This window comes from Mobula birostris, chromosome 9 (assembly GCF_030028105.1).
Source record: "Mobula birostris isolate sMobBir1 chromosome 9, sMobBir1.hap1, whole genome shotgun sequence".
Taxonomy (NCBI): Eukaryota; Metazoa; Chordata; class Chondrichthyes; order Myliobatiformes; family Myliobatidae; genus Mobula; species Mobula birostris.
The window spans coordinates 128,012,440-128,036,465 of record NC_092378.1 but is presented as its reverse complement, the minus strand read 5'-3'; the positions used below and the strand labels follow the sequence as shown (position 1 = coordinate 128,036,465).

General features: G+C 39.6%; 1 protein-coding gene across 2 annotated transcripts in view; it reads right to left on the bottom strand.

The window, feature by feature from the left end:
• The window catches only part of smg1 (SMG1 nonsense mediated mRNA decay associated PI3K related kinase), a 136,554-nt gene that overhangs the window by 24,096 nt on the left and 88,432 nt on the right, over window positions 1–24,026 (bottom strand). Inside the window, exons 37-51 of one of the 2 annotated variants that reach the window (XM_072268804.1) lie at window positions 23,470–23,684; window positions 22,431–22,585; window positions 21,756–21,978; window positions 21,037–21,283; window positions 18,370–18,605; window positions 17,465–17,713; window positions 15,234–15,372; window positions 15,037–15,146; window positions 14,695–14,913; window positions 10,650–10,843; window positions 8,970–9,142; window positions 7,899–8,178; window positions 3,074–3,346; window positions 2,541–2,775; window positions 1,065–1,291 (exon numbers count right to left, since the gene is read on the bottom strand). In XM_072268804.1, coding sequence (XP_072124905.1) covers window positions 1,065–1,291; window positions 2,541–2,775; window positions 3,074–3,346; window positions 7,899–8,178; window positions 8,970–9,142; window positions 10,650–10,843; window positions 14,695–14,913; window positions 15,037–15,146; window positions 15,234–15,372; window positions 17,465–17,713; window positions 18,370–18,605; window positions 21,037–21,283; window positions 21,756–21,978; window positions 22,431–22,585; window positions 23,470–23,684 — 3,175 coding nt within the window. The remainder of the gene's footprint in view (window positions 1–1,064; window positions 1,292–2,540; window positions 2,776–3,073; window positions 3,347–7,898; window positions 8,179–8,969; window positions 9,143–10,649; window positions 10,844–14,694; window positions 14,914–15,036; window positions 15,147–15,233; window positions 15,373–17,464; window positions 17,714–18,369; window positions 18,606–21,036; window positions 21,284–21,755; window positions 21,979–22,430; window positions 22,586–23,469; window positions 23,685–24,026) is intronic. The other variant, XM_072268805.1, reaches the window with a different exon arrangement.

Here is a 24,026-nt window from a genome sequence, read left to right as displayed (position 1 = left end):
AATAATTCAGCCATGATGCAATGGCAAAGCTGACTTGATCAGCCAAATGGCCTCATTCTGCTCCTGTGTCTTCCGACTGCACATTTTTCTTTCATGGACCAAAATTCTAGAAACAGCAAAAACTTCTCTTAAATTCATTTTTCAGGATATGGGTGTGATCAGAATTATCAAAATACACTATCCATCTCACACTGCCTTTGAAAAAGATGTGCTGTCATCTTGAACCACTGCAGACTTTCCGGTGAATTACTGGCAGGAAGACGCCATCTGATATAATGACCTGGGGGCGATTTTGCACATTGTTGGATAGATGCCAGTACTCTGTCTTGGAACAGCTTGATTAGATGTATGATTGGTTATGGAACATAGGTCTTCAATATTGCAGCCAAGATATTGTATGCTCCCATTAACTTTCCGAGCCTATTGCTTTCACGTCCTTCTTGGTTGGCATCATGTAGGATAAATGAAAACAGACTAGCTTCTGTGAGGGTGGATAAGCAACCCAGCATTTCTGGTTGGACAAAAGTATTTATGATTCAGCCTTAGCCTTTGATAGTCTTACCTTGGGCTCTATTATTGTTGAGGATGATCTTAGAACTTCAAGATTTTATACTCTGGGTCCTCCAGCACAATCTATGTATATGTCGGAGGACTACAGAAGTTTGATCTGAGACATTGATTGTGACATTATTTTGCTAAATCTATTACATGCTAATGAGGATGCACATAGTTGTGTGTTACCTCTTTACCAGAAGAAATCAAAGCAGCGTCCTTAAGAGGGCTTGGTCATTCCAATGTTAGTGCATGCAACGCTGCACAATAAACACGAGTTACAAATTACTCTCATTGCCAACCTACACATGTACTGAAATACAGTTGTGGGAGACAGTTATCTTTACAAAGACTTATTACAATCCTTTTCCAAGCTAAAAAACCTACCCAATGAAACTTCCATATAGTTTTAACTGGGAACACTAGCTGGCACTTCTACCACAATAGTGATTGCTTCATTGTTACATATAATTTACAATCCCTTCTGTCAAAACCAAAATACTTGCACTTACCTGGTGACATCAATATAATGAACATTGGTTTCTTCTTCCAATCCCATTGCAGCATTTCTAAGGTAAGCCTGCAGAGAATCTATGAGCATTTGCAAAGAAACACCATCGGTTGTCTGTTCAATGATATTGTCCAGCTCATTAAGCATATTCTGCAAAGTATTTTCGCCTTTCATCATACACCGAAGGGCTTCTGGAAAGATGATTTGCCTGAAGTTGGTGTTTAGCTCCTATTTAAAAAAAAAAGATTGAAACATTTTCAACTGTGTCAGAACACCCTCCAGAATCACAGAAAAATTATAGTGTGGAAGGAAGCCAGTTTGTTAAGTCTATACCTACTCTACTGAAGAGAATTCCAACTGATTCCACTATCTCAAAGGCATCCGTTAGTCTTGCGAGACCATGGATCTGCGCCTGGAAAGTCTTCACTCTCCAGGGCACAGGCCTGGGCAAGGTTGTACGGAAGACCAGCAGTTGCCCATGCTGCAAGTCTCCCCTCACCACAACACCAATGTTGTCCAAGGGAAGCGCAATAGGACCCATACAGCTTGGCACCAGTGTCAAGATCACCACAGAGCAATGTGTGATTAAGTGCCTTGCTCAAGGACACAACACATTCCCTCGGCTGGGGCTCAAACTCACGACCTTCAGGTAGCTAGTCCAATGCCTTAACCATTTGGCCACCACGTGCCCACATGGTGTGCAAATTGTTCTTAAATGCTGAAATTGAACTGATTCTGTTACAGTGCCAGTAGATTAGTTCAAAACCTAATCAAAAGCATCACTTTTGATTTTTCTGTCAAGAACTTTCATTCTATACCTCCTAGCTCTTTACATCTCAGCTAACAGAAACACATTTTCTCTCGCAACCCTTATTTTTTTTAAAAAATATTTCTATTGAATATCCCCAGAACCTCCTTAATCCAAGGACAATTAACAGTTTCCTCCCAAGCTACACAACCAGCGTCTCATCCCCAAAATTATTTACATAAGTCTCTTCTGCACCTTTTCCAAAGCTGCCTCATTTTTCTGTGAATGTGCCTATAACTGGATATGACACTCCAGTGTAAGTAATTTGGTGCTTCATTACTTCCTCACCTTTGCATGCTGTTTCAAACATTTTACCACCCTGTCACTTTCAATGTATAATGCTCATAAGCCACATCCCACAGATGTAGGAGTGCTGGTAGACTAATTGGCCACTGCACATGATCCTTGTGGAGATGAACGGTGGAATCTGGGACTCGATGGGATTGTGGGAAGAATAAAAAAAATTAGTGTAGGGTTAATGAAAAAGGGGTCTTGATGGTCAGCACATCTTTCTGACTCTGATACAATGTCTGCTCTTGTAATTTTTTTAAAAAAAAAATGGCGTTGACTACTTTATATCCCTTCTTCTCATTCTTCCCATCATAATGCTAACAATTCACATTTCACAGGATTAAATGTATTCTGCCAGCTATACATCCCAACACTAACCTGGAGGGAAGTGTACACTCCATTAGCCAAATGAACTGCTTCGGATGCTTCCACAGGGTTTGGGATGTCAAGATCCTGTGGAACCAGCTGGCACTGTTCAAGTAGTTGTACAAGACAGGTGACATTGCCACTCATACTACAGAGCTCCTCCAAAAACCAAGCACCATCTCTGGAAGTCAAATCAACCAGCTGTTCCCCAGCACTTGACGCAGCTCCCTCCATCATAAGGTTCCGCCTGAAACAAAACAGTAGACTGTACAGTAGCCAGATCTATCCTGCGTAAAAATCTTCATTTTACTCCAAGTAAAACATGCAATAAAAGTCAATAGGCCTAATTCTCTAGTCAACATCGGATTCTTGAGACAGATGCTTTAATAATGCCTGAAATCATTTTATATTTGGGGTAACTAAGTAGCATTTAACAAAAAACAGCCAATTTGGATGATGAATATTATTATTAAAGCTCAAACATTTGCACTTCCTAAATGCTGGCTGCAGAAAGAAGCTAACATCTATAGCAGGACAGACATTACCTTGTTAATGCACAAAGGGCAGAGATGATGACACTAGCCAGGCTTAAGGATCCTTCATCACCATTTTCATGAAGAAAAACTTTTATACAGCGTTCGATTTCCTTTAGCTGCTCTTCACAAACAGGGACTGTTACCGATTCCTGCTTCAGTCTCTCAACCTGCCTGATTAACCGACTGTTAACGTCTGCAGCAAAACGTTGAAGAGTCATTTCAGTTGCTGTTATGAACTGACAGATTGTTGTAGGCTGCTGGGGAGCATACTGAATCTCATACCTAGAAAACAGAGGTTGCATACATCAATAATTCCCAGTTACTTTAATAGCATATGGTAGCAGTTTTCAGCCTCATTGCCCACAATTATGCTGCAGGTCTACTTGTAAAGTTAAAACAAATTTATTCTGAAAGATTTTGTCAATCATTCCTTTTGGGTATTTGTTACCAGGTATCATTACACCTCTTGCAAAGATGCGCTTTCAAGATCATTTTCTCCCCACAAATTCATATTGTCACATCTAGAGACCTTCTAGAAAAGGTGGACATCATGGAGGGATTGTCTACTGAGTCTCTGTGGGTGGAGGTTAGGAACAGGAAGGGGTCAGTAACCTTACTGGGTGTTTTTTATAGGCCGCTCAATAGTAACAGGGATAGGGAGCGGATAGGGGAACAGATCCTGGAAAGGTGTAATAATAAGAGTTGTCATGATGGGAGATTTTAATTTCCCAAATATCGTTTGGCATCTCCCTGGAGATGGGGTGGAGTTTGTTAGGTGTGTTCAGGAAGGTTTCTTGATAGAATATGTAGATAAGCCTGCAAGAGGAGAAACTGTACTTGATTTGGTATTGGGAAATGAACCTGGTCCGGCATCAGATCTCTCAGTGGGAGAGCATTTTGAAGATAGTGATCATAATTCTATCTCCTTTACAATAGCATTGGAGAGAGATAGGAACAGACAAGTTAGAAAAGCGTTTAATTGGAGTAAGGGGAATTATGAGGCTATCAGGCAGGAAATTGGAAGCTTAAATTGGGAACAGATGTTCTCAGGGGAAAGTACAGAAGAAATGTGGCAAATGTTCAGGGGATATTTGTGTGGAGTTCTGCATAGGTACATTCCAATGAGACTGGGCAGTTACGGTAGGGTGCAGGAACCGTGGTGTACAAAGGCTGTAATAAATCTAGTCAAGAAGAAAAGAAAAGCTTGTGAGATTCAGAGAGCTAGGTAATGTTAGAGATCTATAAGATTATAAGGCTAACAGGAAGGAGCTTAAGAAGGAAATTAGAAGAGTCAGAAGGGGCCATGAGAAGGCCTTGGTGGGAAGGATTAAGGAAAACCCCAAGTATGTGAAGAGCAAGAGGATAAGATGTGAAAGAATAGGACCTATCAAGTGTGACAGTGGGAAAGTGTGTATGGAACCGGAGGAAATAGCAGAGGTACTTAGTGAATACTGAAGTAAAGTATTCATTACGGAAAAGCATCTTGATGATTGTAGTGATGACCTGCAGCGGACTGAAAAGCTTGAGCATGTAGATATTAAGAAAGAGGATGTGCTGGAGCTCTTGGAAAGCATCAAGTTGGATAAGTCGTTGGGACCGGATGAGATATACCCCAGGCTACTGTGGGAGGCAAGGGAGGAGATTGCTGAGCCTCTGGCGATGATCTTTGCATCATCAATGGGGACGGGAGAGGTTCCAGAGGATTGGAGGGTTGCGGATGCTGTCCTTTATTCAAAAAAGGGAGTAGAGATATCCCTGGAAATTACAGACCAGTGAGTCTTACTTCAGTGGTTGGTAAGTTGATGGAGAAGTTTCCGAGAGGCAGGATTTATGAATATTTGGAGAGGTATAATATGATTAGGAATAGTTAGCATGGCTTTGTCAAGGGCAGGTCATGCCTTACGAGCCTAATTGAATTTTTTGAGGATGTGACTAAACACATTGATGAAGGAAGAGCAGTAGATATAGTGTATATGGATTTCAACAAGGCATTTGATAAGGTAGCCCATGCAAGGCTTACTGAGAAAGTAAGGAGGCATGGGATCCAAGGGGACATTGCTTTGTGGATCCAGAACTGGCTTGCCCACAGAAGGCAAAGTGTGGTTGTAGACAGGTCATATTCTGTATGGAGGTCGGTCACCAGTGGTGGGCCTCAGGGATCTGTTCTGGGACCCTTACTCTTCATGATTTTTATAAATGACCTGGATGAGCAAGTGGAGGGATGGGTTAGTAAGTTTGCTGATGACACAAAGGTTGGAGGTGTTGTGGATAGTGTGGAGGGCTGTCAGAGATTACAGAGGGACATTGATAGGATGCAAAACTGAGCTGAGAAGTGGCAGATGGAGTTCAACCCAAGTAAATGTGAAGTGGTTCATTCTGGTAGGTCAAATATGATGGCAGAATATAGTATTAATGGTAAGATTCTTGGCAGTGTGGGGGATCTGAGGGATCTTGGGGTCCGAGTCTATAGGATGCTCAAAGCAGCTGCGCAGGTTGACTCTGTGGTTAAGAAGGCATATGGTGTATTGGCCTTCATCAATCGTGGAATTGAATTTAGGAGCAGAGAGGTAATGATGCAGCTATATAGGACCCTGGTCAGACCCCACTTGGAGTACTGTGCTCAGTTCTAGTCGCCTCACTACAGGAAGGATGTGGAAACCATAGAAAGGGTGCAGAGGAGACTTACAAGGATGTTGCCTGGATTGGGGAGCATGCCTTATGAAAACAGGTTGAGTGAACTCGGCCTTTTCTCCTTGGAGCGACGGAGGATGAGAGGTGACCTGATAGAGGTGTACAAGATGAGAGGCACTGATCGTGTCGATAGTCAGAGGCTTTTTTCCTGGGCTGAAATGGCTGCCACAAGAGGGCACAGGTTTAAGGTGCTGGGGAGCAGGCACAGAGGAGATGTCAGGGGTAAGTTTTTTTTACGCAGAGAGTGGTGAGTACCTGGAATGGGCTGCTGGCAACAGTGGTGGAGGCGGATATGATAGGGTCTTTTAAGAGACTTTTGGATAGGTACATGGAGTTTAGAAAAATAGAGGGCTATGGGTAAGCCTAGTAATTTCTAAGGTAGGGACATGTTCAGCACAACTTTGTGGGCCGAAGGGCCTGTGTTGTGCCGTAGGTTTTCTATGTTTCAACAAAACCAATGTATACAGAGTCTTAGGCCAGCCATGCATTTTCATTTTGGGGATTGCAAGGACTGGTAGCATGGATGATAGGCAGATAAGGTAAAGACATAATAATGGATCAACTGGGCAGATAAAACTGCTCACATGGTTTTCAGTGCAGTTATATGCAGTTGTTCATTAGAGTCTTAATAATATTTTGAAACAGAATAGCAAAGTCCAAAGGGATTTAGGAGTGCCCATACACAGATCACAAAACTGTAGTGGTCAAATACAAAAATATCCAGAAGTTTAGGGAATTTTACATTGAATTTCATAAATTACACTTGCATTCTCAGAACATTGAAAGTTGAGTGAGCTAATCAGTTTTGAATGTAACTGAAAGGCTGCAGAAAATACTTTCCCACTACTGGGAAAGCCTGAGGCAAGGGATGTGTCATGATGTTATAACTAGGACATTTGGACTCGTCTGGGAATTAAAACATGTTCATAAAGAATGATAGGCATTTGGGACGCCTGCAAAGAAACCAGTAAAGCCAGTTCAATAAACTCATTCTGAGACACAGATTGTTCTTAGCTAATTGTGTTAGGAATACGAAACAAAGCAGGCAAATGGAATTAAGATGCTGATGAAGCAGGGTCTCACTGAAGTGCTGAACAAACCTAATGAGCTGAATAAACTATGTGTTCCTAAGCAAAAACAATTTAAAGAGAACTATAGAATATAGTCTTTAAAATATTCCTTTCTAACAGCAGTTGGTGCTATCTCACAGCTCCTGAGACCCATGTCTTGCACCTTGTTTGTGTGTTGCATGTGCGCCTGCTCTCCCTGTGATTACATAGACATTCCCCCAATTGCTCTGTTTTCCTCCCATACCCCAAGAAGCCCTGGTTGGCTAGATGGTCTCTGTAACTTGCCCCCTTAGATGTGAGAATGGATGGGGGAAAATAGGTTATAGGGAGATAGGCGAGGGATTGAGATTGACCAGATTACTGATTTTGCCAAATGTCGAAATTAGAAGTATAATTACTACTACTACGTCGACTCAGGCCTAAGGGGCCGGCTTCGGGCATGATGATGGACTCTCCACTTCTCCCTCTCCCTCAGTGTGTTCAGTTCATCTACATTAGCCGCGCCGCTGTCTTCTAGGAACATGTTGACCATAGTTTTGGGAGGGCCCAGGGTTCATCCTCCCACGTTTGGGCTCCCATATGATGACTAGGCCGGCAGGTAGCTCGGGGTGGCCTAGTCAGTGCCCCGCTAGTTGCAGTCTTCTCGCTTCGATTTTAGTGGTGTGCATCGGTAGGTCGTCATACAGCTCGACGTTCATCATGGGCTGCTGCCAACTCACGTCAAGAGCCATCCAGAACATTATAAATTATGATTTAAAATCCAGAGTTTCAGAGCACCAGCTACCCCATGCCTTTCCATTCGTGATAAAATCTTGAAAGATCAGTTTAAGGGCATAGAATTTAATTACAACATGCCTCATCTTCATTTGATGTCCTTAAACGTATTAATGGAGCGCGATCAGAAATTACCACAACAACCTATTTATCCATTAGTGCAGAAAACAGCAGTAATGATTTGACTGAAGCTTAATTCTGCAGTGGTCAGTCCATTCAGAATTCAGTTGTATTTCTGTAAGAGTTTACTAAGCCAGCAAAGTATACTTAACTAGTATCACAATTCACATGGTACTCACTTTCTGTACAGTTCCTGGCAGTGTTCCACTGTCATTTCACATATCAGTTCCTCCATCCATGTTTTCCACTGTTCCATCCTATGCTTTTGGAAAACAGCTTTTGGGTACTGCAGAGCTACAGCAGCATAGCTATGAAGCTGTTCTAGACATCCACGCAAAATTGTACGACGTTGCTGTAGCAAAGCTCCAACCTCGCCTTCCAGCTGCTCACACTGGCTGATTAAGTGTGCCTGACCTGCATTCTGGAGGAATGTTGTTGCTGGAACATAGCTTGGAGCTCCTATATTAAGATGAGATTGGGGTGTGAGAAGGAGAGATTACAGATAAATAGTCAAATCAGAAAGAAGTTATTTAGCAGTAAGTAAATCTTAAAATGTACCTTCATTTGCCCAAGACCAATTCCTTGGACAATTTTTAAAATGGAAAACAATTCCCAGTTATCTCAATCTAATTTTATTCAATTTAAAGTAAACCTGCAGTTTGTTGCTGGGGATATCGAATCCGATTTGTAGATAGGTGCTAAAATACATCTGTAGGTGCTTTGTACATTTTATACAAAACATGACAAATTATTGGCAACAGAAGCAGAGTTACAATAGATTTCCAATAATTTACTATCCAATTATTCAGAAACACTGATGGTTCAGCATTTGGCACATCAGGTGGTATCTGCCATGCTCTTATTTCTGCTCACCGGGAGCCTGGTTCCTGCAATCTCTAAACTCACTGGATTCACAGGAGAATTTTTTATACTGTTTATCATCTCTGTGAACCAAAAGTATGTTAGGGGAATTAACAGCAATACATTCAATAATCAGGAAAATCTGCTGAACTGGCACTAAAAGCCTGAGCATGACAGACTGTCACTAATCCTGAACCTGATAAATACTTGTTGAACAGAAATACTGTCATTTGCTTAAATGGAAACAGAAGGTGTCATAAGAACGTATTTAAGTGCATTCAAATAGAACACGATCTTGCTCGACTATTCAAAGCTCAAGTATACTTCTTAACTACTTTTTGCTGTAAACTATGTCTAATTATTGAGGTTCGTTAATGAATAGCCATTACCCAAGTCCAGTGGTGTACTGATATCCTGAAGCAGACTTGCAAGCTGCGTAGCTTCTAAGCTTGAGAACGCAGCCTGATATTGTGTAATCCACTGTTCAAAGTCATTCAGTTTCACCTGAATAGCATCCTGTACAGCCAGCTGCTGAGACTGAAGCTGAGTATGTTCTGAATACCTGAATGGAAAACAAAGTAGCAAGGTGCATAGCATTGAGAAAATTATTCACTCGCACACTCCTTCTATGATTCTGCCACAAAAGGACAAGGAAAACCTATGTGCCTCTTAACAACAGCCTAATCTTTAAACATTAATATATTAACAAACATTTTCATAAAACTGCATTCCTTTGCTCTCTATTAGGTCACAGAATGAAACAATGCACAAACACAAGGTATAGTGCAGAATATCTGACTTGTCAGTCCATGGGTTCTCAGGTTGGAAAAGCAAAACATTATATTCCGTTTGGGTAGCCTCCAGCCTGATGGCAAGAACATAAATTTCTTGAACTTCCAGTAGTTCCCAAACCTTTCATCAATCCCATTTTCCTCTCTAACCCTATCACCTTACCTGCCCATCACCTCCCTTGGGTACTACTCTCCCTTCCCTTTCTTCCATGGTCTTCTACCATCTTCTATCAGACTCCCCTCCCCCATTTCTCCAGCCCTTTATCTCTTTCACCAATCAACTTCCCATCTCTTTACTCCACCCCTCCCCCTCTCCCAGTTTCATCTATCACCGACCACCTTGTACTTCTTCCTCCCCTCCTCCCACCTTCTTGCTTTGACTTCTCATCCCCCGCCTCCCCCCCACCCCCCAAAGTCCTGGTGCAGAATCTTGGTTCGAAATGTCAACTGTTTCCTCTTTTTCCATAGATGCTGCCTGGCTTGCCAAGTTCCTCCAGCATTTTATATGTGTTGCTTGGATTTCCAGCATCTGCAGATTTTGTGTTTCAGTTCAGAGGAAGGACGGTAATACAAAATGCTCAGCTTTAACAAGGACATGACCAAGTTGAACTGAACTGCAATACCTTCATGTCAGAATTGCAAGCAACAACCAGGTAGAGCATCTCAGCTGATGCCCATACACTGGTATCCAAGCAGAAGGCAGTGTTATGGAAAGGAGGAGGGCAGGAGAAAATAAAAACGAGAAAAAAGCACATTTAGTATTGGAGGCATCTGCCTCATGGGCCTCCCTCCCTCAGATTGAGAGTGGCTCTTCAGTTCTGTTTCATTAGTAAGTGGGATTTTTAACTGCAAAATACATTTTGGCTCATGCATACTGTAACAACAGGTTTGATTATTAAGTCACTCTATTGATAAGATCTCTTGACAAAAACATTGTCAATTCAAACATACGAATATTTGAAGCACTTTCAAATTGTTAAATATTTTCGCCATAGAAAAGAACAGAGAAAAGTAGAGCACATTAACAAGCTTTTCAGCCTACAATGTCTGAGCTGACCACTATATCAATTGAAACTAAACTAATCTGCTTGCACATGGTTTAACAGAACACAGAACAGCACAGGATTAGAAACAGACCCTTTGGCCGATAATGTTATTTAAAAACTTACACTTGTAGCTCCATTTGGTTGGCTATCAAACATACTTATACTAACTGAAATATAGGAAGATTTGAAATGTATGCAAAATTAAAAATTACCAAGAGGATTGAATTGATACCTTTGCTCCAATGTAAGAGCTGGATGGTCAGAAATATTTTCAGCTCCTTCCAGAAATTCGATTTCTTGTAGCAATTTACTCTGGAGTTTCTCTACTTTTGTCAAATGCTCTTGGAGATTCAGATAATCCTCCAAGCTTGCATCAAGTTTAGGAATAATTGCCAGCATATCATCTCTGTTCTTAAACCAGGTAACCTTGTGTGAAAGAGATAGAAGGAAAGAGCAATTTGTAAAAATCAGAGTTTAAGATATCTTCAAATTCAAACAAGTTAGCTTCTTTTTGTCTATTTTGTTTATAATTGTTTGTACTGCTGCTGCAAAACAAATTTCATGATATAGTGATAAACCTAATTCCAATTCCATTCAGGTTTAAGCTCCTACAAATATTCTGGCATGAAAATGAAAATTAGCTTGTCAACATCAGAGAGGGGGCGGGGGGAACACATTTTTGCCGATGATCTTTCACCAAATATCCTAACTGCAAGGACAGAAAAGGTCAAGAGACCTAAAATCTCTCGAACACAATGTCTGAGCAGCTGGAGATTTTCAAAAGTTTGTATTTCGATATTTGAATTTTTTTTCAATTTTTCAGATTCCCAATTTTAGACAATATATCCTTCAGATGCTGGAAATCTTGAGAAACACACACACAATGCTGGAGGAACTCACCAAGTCAGGCAGAATCTATGGAGGCAAATAAACAATCGACATTTCAGGCTGAGGCCCTTCATCAAGATGGGAAAAGAAGGGGGCAAAAGCCAGGATAAGGAGAGGGGAGTGGAAGTAGTACAAGCTGGCAGGTGATAGGTGAAAATAGGCGAGGGTGGGTGGGGGAAGGGGGAAATAAAGAAAGAAGCTGGAAGACAGTGGACCATGGAAGAAAGGCAAGGAGGGGAATCAAAGGGAGATTTTGGCTAAGTGAGGACAAGAAAGGGGTGAAAGAGTAACCAGAATGGGGATTAGAAAGACAGGACCGAGGGGATAGTGTTTGCTGGGAAATTGAATCAAGGTTCATGCCATCAGGTTGGAGGCTATCCAGACAGAATATGAGGTGTTGTGCCTCCAATTTGAGTTTGGCCTCATCATGGTAGCAGAGGAGGCCATAGACAGACATGTCAGAATGGGAATGCAAAATTGAATCAAAATGGTGGCCAATGAGAAATCTTGCCTTTTGCAGCTGACAGTAAACTTGATTAACAAAGTGGTCCCCCAATTTTCGTCAGGCCTCACTGATGTAGAGGAGGCGCATCAGGAGTGCCAGAAACAATAGATGATGCCAAAAGGCTTGCAGCTGAAATGTTGCTTCACATATTAAGAATTGTTTGGGGCCCTGAATGGTAGTGAGGGAGATGTAGGGGCCGATGTAGCACCTATCATACTTGCAGGGTTAAGTGCCAGGAAAGAGATCAGTGACAAATGGACAAAGGAGTCATAAAGGGTGATGCCTATGGAAAGCAGAGATGTGCTTCATGGTAGAATCCCACTGAAGATGGTGCAGGTTACAGAGAATGATGTGTTGGATACAGAGCCTCATGGGGTGCAAGGACAAGGCGAACTTTGTTAGGGCAGATGTGTAGGAAATGGAGCAGAAGCAGATGAGGGCAGCATTGATAGTGGTGGAAGGGAAACCTATTCTTTGAAAAACAAAAGCAGTCTCAGATGTTCTAGAATGGAAAATCTCATCCTGAGAACCAATGTGGCAGAGACTGAGGAATTGGGAGAAGGAAATAGCATTTTCACAAGTGATAGGGTGGGAAGAGATACAGTATGAATCAGCAGATTTGTAAAAGAGTGATTGAGAAAGAGAAAGAGGTGTCAGAGATGGACCAAATGATTTTAAAGGCAGGGTGAAAGTTGTAGAAAAAGTTGATAAAATTGGAAGCAGCACCAATGCAGTTGTCAATGTAGCAGAGGAAAAATTGGCAAGCATTACCATTGGGGGTTTGGAACAGGCCATGTAGTGACAAAAAGGCAGGCATAACTATGGCCCATGTGAGTGCCCTGGCCCTTTAGTTTGGAGAAAGTGGGGCAAGCCAAAAAAGGAAGTGTCATGGATAGGGAGCAGTTCTGCCAGACAGGGAAGGAGTACTGGTTAGAATGAAACGGAGAGCTTTAAGGTTTTCCTGATAGAGGATGGAAGTGTATAGGAACTAGGCACCACAGTGAAAATAAGGAATTGAAAGTCATTGAAGTGATGGAAAGCATGTGAAGCATCACAGATGTAGATAAAATGTGATTGAAGCAAAGGGGACAAAATGGAGTAAACTTATGCAGACACGGGTTCAGTGGGGCAGGAACAAGCCAGGTCAGGCAGAAACAATAGGCCTACCAAGAGTGTTAGGTTTGTGGATCTTTGGTAGGAAGTAGAAACAAGCAGTGCAGGGTATGGGAACTATGAGGTTGGTGGCAGTGGATGGCAGATCAGAGACTATGTGACTGATAATAGTGAGACAATCCTGGTGCTCCTTAGTGGGAGAGTAGAGGGTAGTGTTTTCAAAGGGGGTGAGGATAGAAAAGGTGGAGATGATTGTGGTGCTTGTTGCACACCCCGATTGTCTCAGAATTGAGGGAGCAGTTGCAATTCTGTCAAGGAAAGCAGATTTCTTTCTTTGAATAATGCTAGTTTTATAGCAATCTAAATGGTTAGTGTTACTCAGGCAGGGTCACGTGGAATCCAGATTAAATTACTGGAATTTAAATTCCTTGGCTGTAATGGTAGAATTTAAATCTAACTGAAAGAAAGCAGAATCATACAAAAATTATGGTACAGGAGGCCACTATTCAACTTATTTTGTCTGTACCAGTTGACCAAAGCTAAATCTGCTTTCCATCATGTTGTATGGAATTAATCTACTTGTGGATCAATGATCTAGAACCCTAGTTTATGTATCACCACACTGTATAGATGATGTTAATGGAGCCTTAAGCATTTAGACATGGAAATTCACTGGAATTAGTGTCATCATGGTAAAAGTTGACTGAACACTACCTAACTATTTTGCTGTCTGATTGCACTACTTTTTAAAAAAAATATTCCTTATTATAACCTGTAGAAATGTTATTTTGCATTGTACAGCTGTAGCAGTACAACACATTTCATGACATACAGTATGTCAGTGATAACAAACCTGATTCTGAACGTCAGGGTCTATCTTTTGCAGCAATAACTGCCATCATTTCATAAGACCATAAGATACATAAAATTAGGCCCAAGGAGTCTGCTTCGCCATTTCATCATGGCTGATCCAATTTTCCTCTCAGCCCCAGTCTTCTGCCTTCTCCCTGTATCCTTTCATGCTCTGACCAATCAAGAATCTATCAACGTCTGCCTTAAATATACATAAAGACTTGGCCTCTACTTTCAGTCCGAGTTTATTCTCAGCTGTTTGGAAAAAAATGGAACCAATTTCCCTGGCCCTACGCTTCCAAAGAACTGGACAAATGCAAAAAAAGGTTTGCATCTGTTCTGGCTAAGCGATGTTAGTTATTTCTATGCTTGAAAAGTAAATTTATAACGACTATTTTTGAGAAGCATAGAGGCTCTCAAGTAGAAATGGATATCATATTCTAATCAAGATCAGAATATTTAACCACCCTCTTTCTGGATAATCCTCCATAAAATCAATCAAATATAATTGATGTGAAGCTGGAAATATTTCCATCTCTTTATGATTGGTCCAAACCAACCTCTATGGCATGACGTATCCTCTTCCCCAAGCAAACTCCTAAAGCATAGTATCCACACTTTCCTTTCCCCAGGACTTCCTCCACAAAAAAAAACCCTGAAATTCTGTTACATCACAAGGAGCACAGCAATTCAAAATAGATCTGTCCTTTATATCATCTTGGAAGAAAATGTATTTCTACTGCAAAGAATAAGTGATTTGATCTGCATGTAATGAATCTTCTTTTACCAAAGTATAGCTTAATGTATTTTATTTAACTGATTACAAATTCAAGCATCCATTTATAGTTACAGGTTTCAGTTTTGAACTCTATATCAACATCTGATATTTTAAAAAATTATATATTTCAAAGTTGGGTACCTTAATTTCAGCAACTCTGGAAGAGAAGAGGCTACGGGTGATATCTCGCTCCATCTCCCTCTTGCTCTGTTTACTTTCAGCTTGCTGTCCCCCTCCACCATATACAGCACCAGCAAATCCAATTTCACCACCGGCAGTCCAATCCACCAATGGATCATATACAAAAGCTTCCAATAAGGTCAAGAGGGTCTCTCGACCTCGTCGCATTATTTGAACTACCTGACAGGGAAACATTTTTAACAGGTTAGCTGGATTATGAAAACAGAATCACAAAGTATCTATTAGCATTGCAATTAATGGTGATGTAATTGCACACATATTTTTATCCAATGTAAAACTAACCTGCTCACAAGAAAGTCTGAACAATCCTTCAACTCCGGTCACACCAAGTGCAGTCTCAATGTTCTGAGTCATTCTGAATGGAACTTTCTCAGGAACTCGTAGGCTTTTCCCTAAAGACAATTGACAATACTTGCTCTAAATATCACATAAAACCATGGTGATACTAAAGGCTTAAAGTTCAGTGTAAATGATAGTACCTTTTTCAAAGCAAACATTGTAGTCAATATGCACCACTTCTCCAGTTGTCATGTCTATAAGAACGTTATCCAAGTGTCTATCGCCAAGCCCAATGATATAGCCCACCATGGACATAACTGCAGTTGACCTTGCATACGACTGGAGTAAAACAGAACTCATTAAGTGACATCAATAAAATGTATAAGAATTCAAGCAACACGCCTTAAAAAGATCTGTATAATATTTTTAAGCTGCCTCAGAAGAATTATCAAATATAATACACTATAGCACATCAGAAAATGTGGTCAAGGAGGCAGATTTTAAGGTAGTAAAGAGTGAAGTAGTTTATGGAATTTCAAAGCTCAGATTGAGAAAAGTTTTAGACACCAATGGAGGAGCAAATCAGGAAAATAAGCCAGAATTGGAGGTTTGCAAAAAATCAGATTGTGGAAGGTTGCAGAGATATAAATGGATGTGACCATGAAGTGATCTGAAAACAAGGATGCAAATTCTAAAATCATGATGTAAAAATTCCTGCATTCACAATACAGCAGAGGCACAAAAACAGAAAACTATGATCTAAAACAGCAACCAATATGAATGTACCAAAAAGAACAGAAGGATTAGTTATTTTATGATAGAGAAAAGTATAGCTTAAGAATGGAAGCCTCCACATAGCATCTTATTAGGATATGATCTTTCCTCCTCCACCCCAAAATGTTCCAAGAAAATATTGAAGAAAGGATGACACTCAGTTTTAAAGTGCTTAGCAAACCACTAATTGAGTTAATTAAAAAGTTGTAATTTGAGATTGTGTGAAGTAATTGGAAGGCATATTTATTCCTCAGCCATTTGTATTGGTATCAAGAAAAAATTAAATCACCTAGCTCATGCAGCCCTGTACATCAGTGCCTATATGAGATGAAATAGCTATTACAAAGTAATTAATTTGCTCTAAAGTGAGCTGGGGTGCCCCCTAGGTCCAATAACTCCCACGTAAATGAAAGCATTTACACAGAGCAGTATCACCTATCTAAAAGAAACTGAGATTTCAGAGAGAGATTAAGGAGGGCTGGCCCCCTGACTTCATATTACAACATAGAAAAAAAATATTGAGAAAAACTTGGGTATTTCAAAATGGTGTCTTTTATTGCAACGATTCAGTTAATCATAAACCAGTTTTTAAGTGTTCTACAAAAGAGCATGATTATTACAACTCCAAAACTTTAGAAAACAAGATGAAGCAAAATCAAGTTCAATTTCTCATAACCAAATTATAAATCCATAAATGAAGACTTTTTAATGAATGCTTTTGGATAAAATAATTCCAGTACAGCACTTTAGCCTTGCCTTCACCAGGTCAATATCATGCGGCAAAGAAATCTTATTCTCTAGGAAGACATCTGACATTATTGATATTCTCTGGAAATCTGTAAATTTACCAGGCAGAAAGTGAAAAACACAATGCAATAATTATAGAGTACAGGGTTAACTAAAGTATCCCAGACTTAAACTTTCCTTTGGTATTACTTTGCTCCAGATTAGCAAAATGGCTGCAAAAAATTCAATAAATAAAATAAATGACTGACAATAACTATATTTGTTAAGCCACATACTGCTCTAAATCAATAAGAAAAATGATCAAAATATTGATCAAAATTTGGCAAAATTAATTAGAATATTTAAACAAAAATTACAAATGTGATTGATTGCCTAATCACATTTTGTTGCGATTACAAGACCCTATTGGACATAGGATTTGCAACGTAAAATACTGCAAGACTGATTCTTTGGTTAATTGGTGGGACTGACGGTGGGGTACCCCTCCTGTTGATGCTTCTCTCCTGTGCTTGCTTGGTGGAAGAAAAGCTAGATTGCATTAGTCTGGCTGCGCTTGTACAAGATGACGAACTGCTGCAGGCTGTTCTTGCAGAAGCGTGATTCCTAGACACCATCCATGCACCATCAATCTACAGACCATGACATTAAGGGACTTGGGCTATATTATTATTTTTTTGTAACTGTTTTTTTCTACTATCATTATTATATGTGCTCTGTGCTGTATGTGACCATTGGTACTGTGTTTGGCATCTTGGCCCCAGAGAAACATCGCTGTATGCATGTGTATGGGTGAATGACAAACTTGAACTGAATGATATATTTAAAAATACCCAGTTTAGTCATGCATTTATAGCAATTGTTTAAAAATGAAATAATACTTGTCCTCTCAAATACTTAACACTATTCATACCTGTGTTACACGCCACCACTCATCTGGTGTAGTACAGGAACACCACAGCTCCTTCGCAAGAAGATTTGGTGGTGTGGACTCCATTAGTTCTTCCAATACAGAGCTCATTACACTCAAAGGCCAATCACGCCGTGAGACATCAAGATTAAGACCTACTGATTTCAAAGCTGGCCCAATTTTACTGTAATACAGCTCACTGGGTCGGGGGACTAAAGCGGGATTTTGTGTAGTCTGGTAGGAATCTTGATTCTTGGAGAAAAAAGAAATACACTATAGTTATTCACTTTCTCAAATGGTACATCTACACAGTCTCAATGGAAAGCAAAAAAAAGCTATGGTGGCATAAACACACAGGTAGCCAACTGAGATGGGTGTATTAGAGGGTTTAATATTTTAAATTGTGGAGTTCAGTTCCAATCTGATATTCTTCCAGTCCAAATTTTGACTTCCAAAATCAGGCAGGCCAACAAAAGAGACTCAAACAAAAGTCTAGCTGGAGCAGGATTAATGTTCAAAGGTCAAATTACATTAACAATGGCTGCAGACAAGCCTACAGTGGGCTATTAGACCCATTCATGATCAAAGTGCAGAGCTACAACATAGAATTGACTGAGCATAGGGACAAGTTTTAAACTGCCACCTAGAGTTGCAAATGCAGAGTGGGTGACATGGGCTCGTCAGGTTTTGCATTATTTCCTGTGGGGAGGGCCAAAAGAATGCTCCCTTCTCATTACACAACCCTGGTTCATGACTGCCGCGGGGGCAGAGTAATGCTTCTCCCACCTTGAGTAGATAGTCTGGTGGGATGGGAGCCAGGAGCTACTAAGCAATGGTGCCACGAACATTCAGGGTCTATTACTTCCTTATTTTAATTCACTGCAAGGACCGAAATTAGGAACATTCACCTCTACCTTCTGTGCCTGTAAAGTAGCTTCTCTTTGTTGCCAACGCTTGTAAAGTCCAAAAAGAGGAGTGGCACCATCCACCCACTGAATGAGTCCTGATCTTGTACCCAGTGGAGTCACAGAATAATGTCTGGCATGGAAACGTGGAGTCTCCTGGTGGTTAATTTTTATGAACATTGTATTTACAATGGATAAAAACTGCATTATTCGTTCATCCAGATGCAAGTCTTCCAGCCCTGTGAACATAAATGATTCAGTCATTTACATCTACAAAAGCTTGTAACAGTTAAATTTTAAAAATCATGTGGCTTTGAAATAGATCATTTTAGGTTGTGATCAATTTTACCTTGAAGTGTGACTACATAAAATTTTAAATTAAATTTTACCTACATAGAACTCAAGATCTGTGGAAAGCCAAAATAATTAGAACATTATACTAAAGATTAAATGCAGGAACCATTTTGAAAATATTTTGGCCCTTTGACTACAATTGTCCTTTTTCTGACATATCTGGATTTTTCCTCTGTAAACCTCGAAGTGTCCTTGAGCCACAATTGAAAAATGGGCTGACTATAATTAACATATGAATATACATTGTGATATCATGTTTAACAGAATGGAAAAGATGGGGAAAAAAAAAGGCCAAGTAAATAAAACAAAGAAAATGCCAGAAAATAATTGAGCTTAAATAAAAGCAAAATGCTAGAAATACCTAGGAAAGGCAGTAATTCTGCAAAGAGAGACAACTGACATAGAATGAATGATCATCTCTGATCAATGATGTGTAAAGATAGAAAACAAACAAATTTGTTAGAGGAAGGAGAGGCAGGGCAGAAGAGACTTCGGAATACAGTTGAGAAAAGATTGGCAAATAGTTATGATGATGTTAGCTGATACAGATTGATAAAGGCATGCCTGGAGAAGAAGCACTATAAAGACAACAAATGAGTGATATACAATAGGTGACAGAAAAACTGAATAAGTAAACCCAAGAGGAAACAGGATTTGCCCATAATTGGAAATTGTTGAATTCAGTGTTGAGTCAAGTTGGAAAAAGGGGTACTATTTTTATATTTACTTTGTTTTTGCCCCTTGGATCCCAGAAAACTCAGATGGGCTGGGAAGCAGATTTAAAGTTGCAGTCAAATGGAAGTTTGGAACAATCCTTACAGATTGAATGGAAATGTTCTGAAAAGCAATCAGTCAATTTGTTTGGTTTCTCCAATGGTGAAGAAGCATCACGATTACCAAAAGCATAATGGAAAGTACTGGAAGCAATATATAAAAAAATGTCTGTCACCTGGTAGTGTTCTGGTCTCTGGACAACTGCAGGTGACATTTCCATTCTATGTATGGGAAAGGGCTGATTAAAGAGAATGAATATTTGTGGAGATGAAAGAGTTCACAGCCCTTCAGAATACTGAAATGCGTGGGCACGTGCATGCACGTATTAAGGTGGAAATGTTCTGAAGCTGTCTAATAGTATGGAGGATGACCTGTTAAATATGGATACTGGTAAGATACAAGCTGAGGACAAGCGTAACCCTTACACTTGTTCAGGGTGAAAGGACACAAGGCAAGAGAAGTGCAAATACAACAGAGATGGTTGAAAATCCGGTCAATTATCTAAGAGAATAAACCATCACTGAGGAAAGCTGGGCAAAAGGAAGCACTGCTGTGGTATCTAGCTATCACAATAGATGCAACCATGACTGAGAAACAGGGAGAATAAAATATAGTTCTTTCAGGATGCTGGATAGACAGAGGTGCAGGCAGAATAATCATGGAAGTCTGTCAACTTTGGTGGATAATGGTCATTGATCAATAAAATTAAAGCAGGAGTTGAAGAATAGAATAGCTACCTTGGTAAAAGCGAGCGCAGGGTGGAAATTGAGAGTAAGAAGTTATTTATGATAGCAGAAAACAATACAGACAGCAATATATTGGATACAAAGGTTATGAGGGGCTACTGAAATCTCAAAGAGAGATTTGGCTTGGATCACTTAATACAGCCTAAATCTCAATCTTGTTTCTCTCCACAGGTGCTACTTGTAAACTATTTCTAAAAATGAATTTTATTTCAGATTTCCAACAGTTTTAGGAGGAAAATCAGTATCTCTTACTATGGTTAAATAGAGTCTTCAGTTAAATAATACTTCCAAATAAAAATCAGGGTGTGCATTAAATAACGTTGATTATTATACACTATTTCAAATTGTAAAGTAGCCTAAAATAGCTAAGAAATGACTGGGCAGAATATCATACTTATTCTTTCTGGTTTCTGTTCTCCCTCTGGATTAAATTAGTGACTCAGACTGGCAATAATGAAGAATTTTTGAATGTGGTAATTGAAGAAAGTAGCACAGGTGCATTTGAGTGACAGGCATCAAAGGGGAATAGAAAAGAGTAACATGCTGACTGGGGAACATGAAGCAATGTAACCACTGCATCTACACTACTTTACCTGAATTATATTCATGTAACTTTTGAAAGAAAATAGAATAGCTCCAAAATAGGCTCAATGCATTTGTTAAAGCAGATGAAAATTAAATCTGTGCTTCTCCCACTTCTCATAGCCAGATAAAGTAAACAAGAGCACCACAAGCTAAGTGATCACATTAAGTGAATTGCTAAAGGAGAAAGTTTATAAATCAATGTCCACATTACCTTTAAATAAGTATGGATAATTTTTCCCATCAGAGCCCAAGAACATTAGTTTCTTTGGTTTTGTTTTGGTGGGTAGAATGGTGATGCTATTGCCAACACTCTGAATTGTGACTGCATCCCTTGCTGAGATTTCACCAGGCAGGGCAATTTCTGTGTTAGACATTGCAGCCATTCGTGGACTGATTTCTTCCAGATGCAATAGGTAGCTGGTGCGCTTCTGAGCTCGCTGTTGTAAATTAAGCATTATCTGCAATGAAGAGTACATTATTCTATATGCTCATTACTGAAGAACATTGGAAATGGATCTTTGTATTGCACAAAGTAATATTGTACAATTGAGTTCACTAATCTGTTTCTCAGTGCTCATCTTGGATCACAGTTTAATTTTATTTCTCTTCCATTGTGTATTTACAACATTCATGCTAAAATATGGTTAATACATTCTCTGTACAATATAATTAACAAAGGAAAAATTCCCAGCACAACAATCTCAAAACTGAACTCAATTTGATTGGACCCCAGATTGCTGTTTTAGGCTTAATTTCAGAACAAAATGATTTGGGGAATTTGGAAAAACTCATGCATTCTGCAATCTCAATAACAAACTCAAAAAGTATACAATAAACTCAGTGTATACAATTGAAATAGTTAACTGATTAACTATTGCAACCAGTTAATTATGCTCTTCTGTTAGAGAACTTTTACACTGCAGATATTACCTGTTTAAATGGCAACCAACTACTGCTGGGATTAGCCGGATTGGATGGGGTCTTCAGTTTTTCCAAAGCATTATTAATTGGTTCCCCGTAGGTGTCCTGAAACCACTTCTCATGAGGAGTTTCTGCTGGAGCTGAAGTAATGCTGCATACATGCTCCAAGGCAAATACAACTGGTTTCATCAAAGCTGTGTGCTTCTCCCTCATAATGGCCATCTTCTCATCCCTAACATGGAAGGTAGGACCAAAATACCTCACAGCAAACAAATTGTAATAGTAAAACAAATGACTAGCTTACTTAGGCTGTCTGTAAAGACAGACTAGAAGAATAGGGCTTTACAAACATTTTCTATGCAATAACCCCAATGCAGAGAAGTATCACTTGACTGAATGCAAACAGATATTTGCATCTTGGTTAACTGAAGGGAGAAAGGAAAACTATAAAGATGCAAAGCATTTTTAGACTTCCTAATGCTCATTATTAACATCTAATTTGATTAGTCTCTTGGAGAACAATTAAAAACTTTAATACAGTATTGTATAATTATACAGTTCAAGTCAAAGATTTCTTTTCTAACTGCTTTAATATATAAATGATCGAACAATTGTTTCAATATGACTTACACTACAGCTAGCTCCATTTATATTACAAATATTAACCAGTTTAGAATCACTTACTTGCGAAGTGTATTATTGTTCTGAACCCTCTTCACCTCATCCTCCAATTGCTGAATGCGTCTGAGTACATGCATGTGCTGTTGTTGAAGAACTCCGAGCCAGAGCTCATCCCACAGGACAGTAATTCTTCGTAATTCCCCAACTAACATCTGTACCTATTATCAGCACATTAACGGTTAAAATAATTTTTAACAATAATTCAAATATTGGATAGCTGAACACTACTAATCCACACGGTGCTATATATCTATTGTAATAATTCATCATTCAAATCATTTTCACTGATAAGATACAACTGAGGACAGATTGGCACAATTGCCACCCAGCTGGCCTCAGCAAACAAATAGCACCAAATATAAAACCAGCAAGACCACGGGAGTTTCTGGACCAGAAAATGCCATACCAGAGTTTAAACCTGCATTTCAAACATTCTTAGAAACGTATAGTAGGAGAAATTAAGTTTTTTCGCTAAAATTAACTGGCTGTTTCATTACCAGTTTGACAGGTGAAACCGAGATTAAGTGTTCCAAAATGTACCAATATATTTGACACAAAAGTCCAGGCTTTAAGATCATGCATTTTTCTCACTAATGTCTGTATACCAAAGAATTTAGTTTTCCAATTTAGGGCCTGGAATTAATTAAAAAGGGCAAATGTTTCTAACGGGACATCCCTTGTTGCTCTAGATTTTGGATTTTGAAAAATGACATCAGTGGCAGTATACAGCAGTCTCAAATTTCCAGTGACAAATCTAATTCAAACCTTGGGTGTCGTACAAATGGAGTTTCGGTACTCTCCCTATAACTAAGAGTGTTTCCAGGTGTTCACTTCCTCTCAAGCACTGAAGGTGTAATGACATTTTAATCAGCTACTGTAAGTTAAGCCTGCAGTTAAGTGGCAAAAGAATTAAAACTGCCAGATAAACTGATAAATAAAAGGGTGAGCAGATTGTTCTGTTATGGACTCAAAGTCGAATAGCCTCTTATAAAACTTTGCATGGCAATTCCTATCAGCAATTTAAAGATAAAGTTTAAAGTACCTGTAAAACCATTGTTGGATTTGCTGATGATAACTTGTCCACTATTGTACTATAGCAGTCCTGCATCATAGCTTGATCCTCATTAAAACATTTCTGTTCATCTTTAATGCTATCCTGTGACCCACGCGGACTATTTTCTTCACATTCACCTCCAGACAGAGCTTCAGCCTGGATATTGCTCAGCAGGGTCGGAATTGCAGATGACAATTTGGCTCCTGGAAAGGCCAACAATATTTCTTTAGATAGGAAAGAAACTTTCTATAACGAAGTTTAACTTGGAACGAAAATGGAACATGTATGGTACAGCATTTAGGCACTGCTGTCTCATAGTTCCTGCAACCCTCATTCAATCCTGTACTGTGAGAAGTTTGCACATTTTGCCTGAGATTACATGGGCTTCCCTGGGTGCTCCTGCTTCCTCCCATATCCTAAAGTTGATTGAAAGGTTAACTGTAAATTACCTTGACTGTGAGTGACAAGAGAATCGGGAGGGGAAATGAGGAGTCAATAGGTAAGTGAGAGAGATTAGATCACAGAAAATTAGAATGGAGGAATGA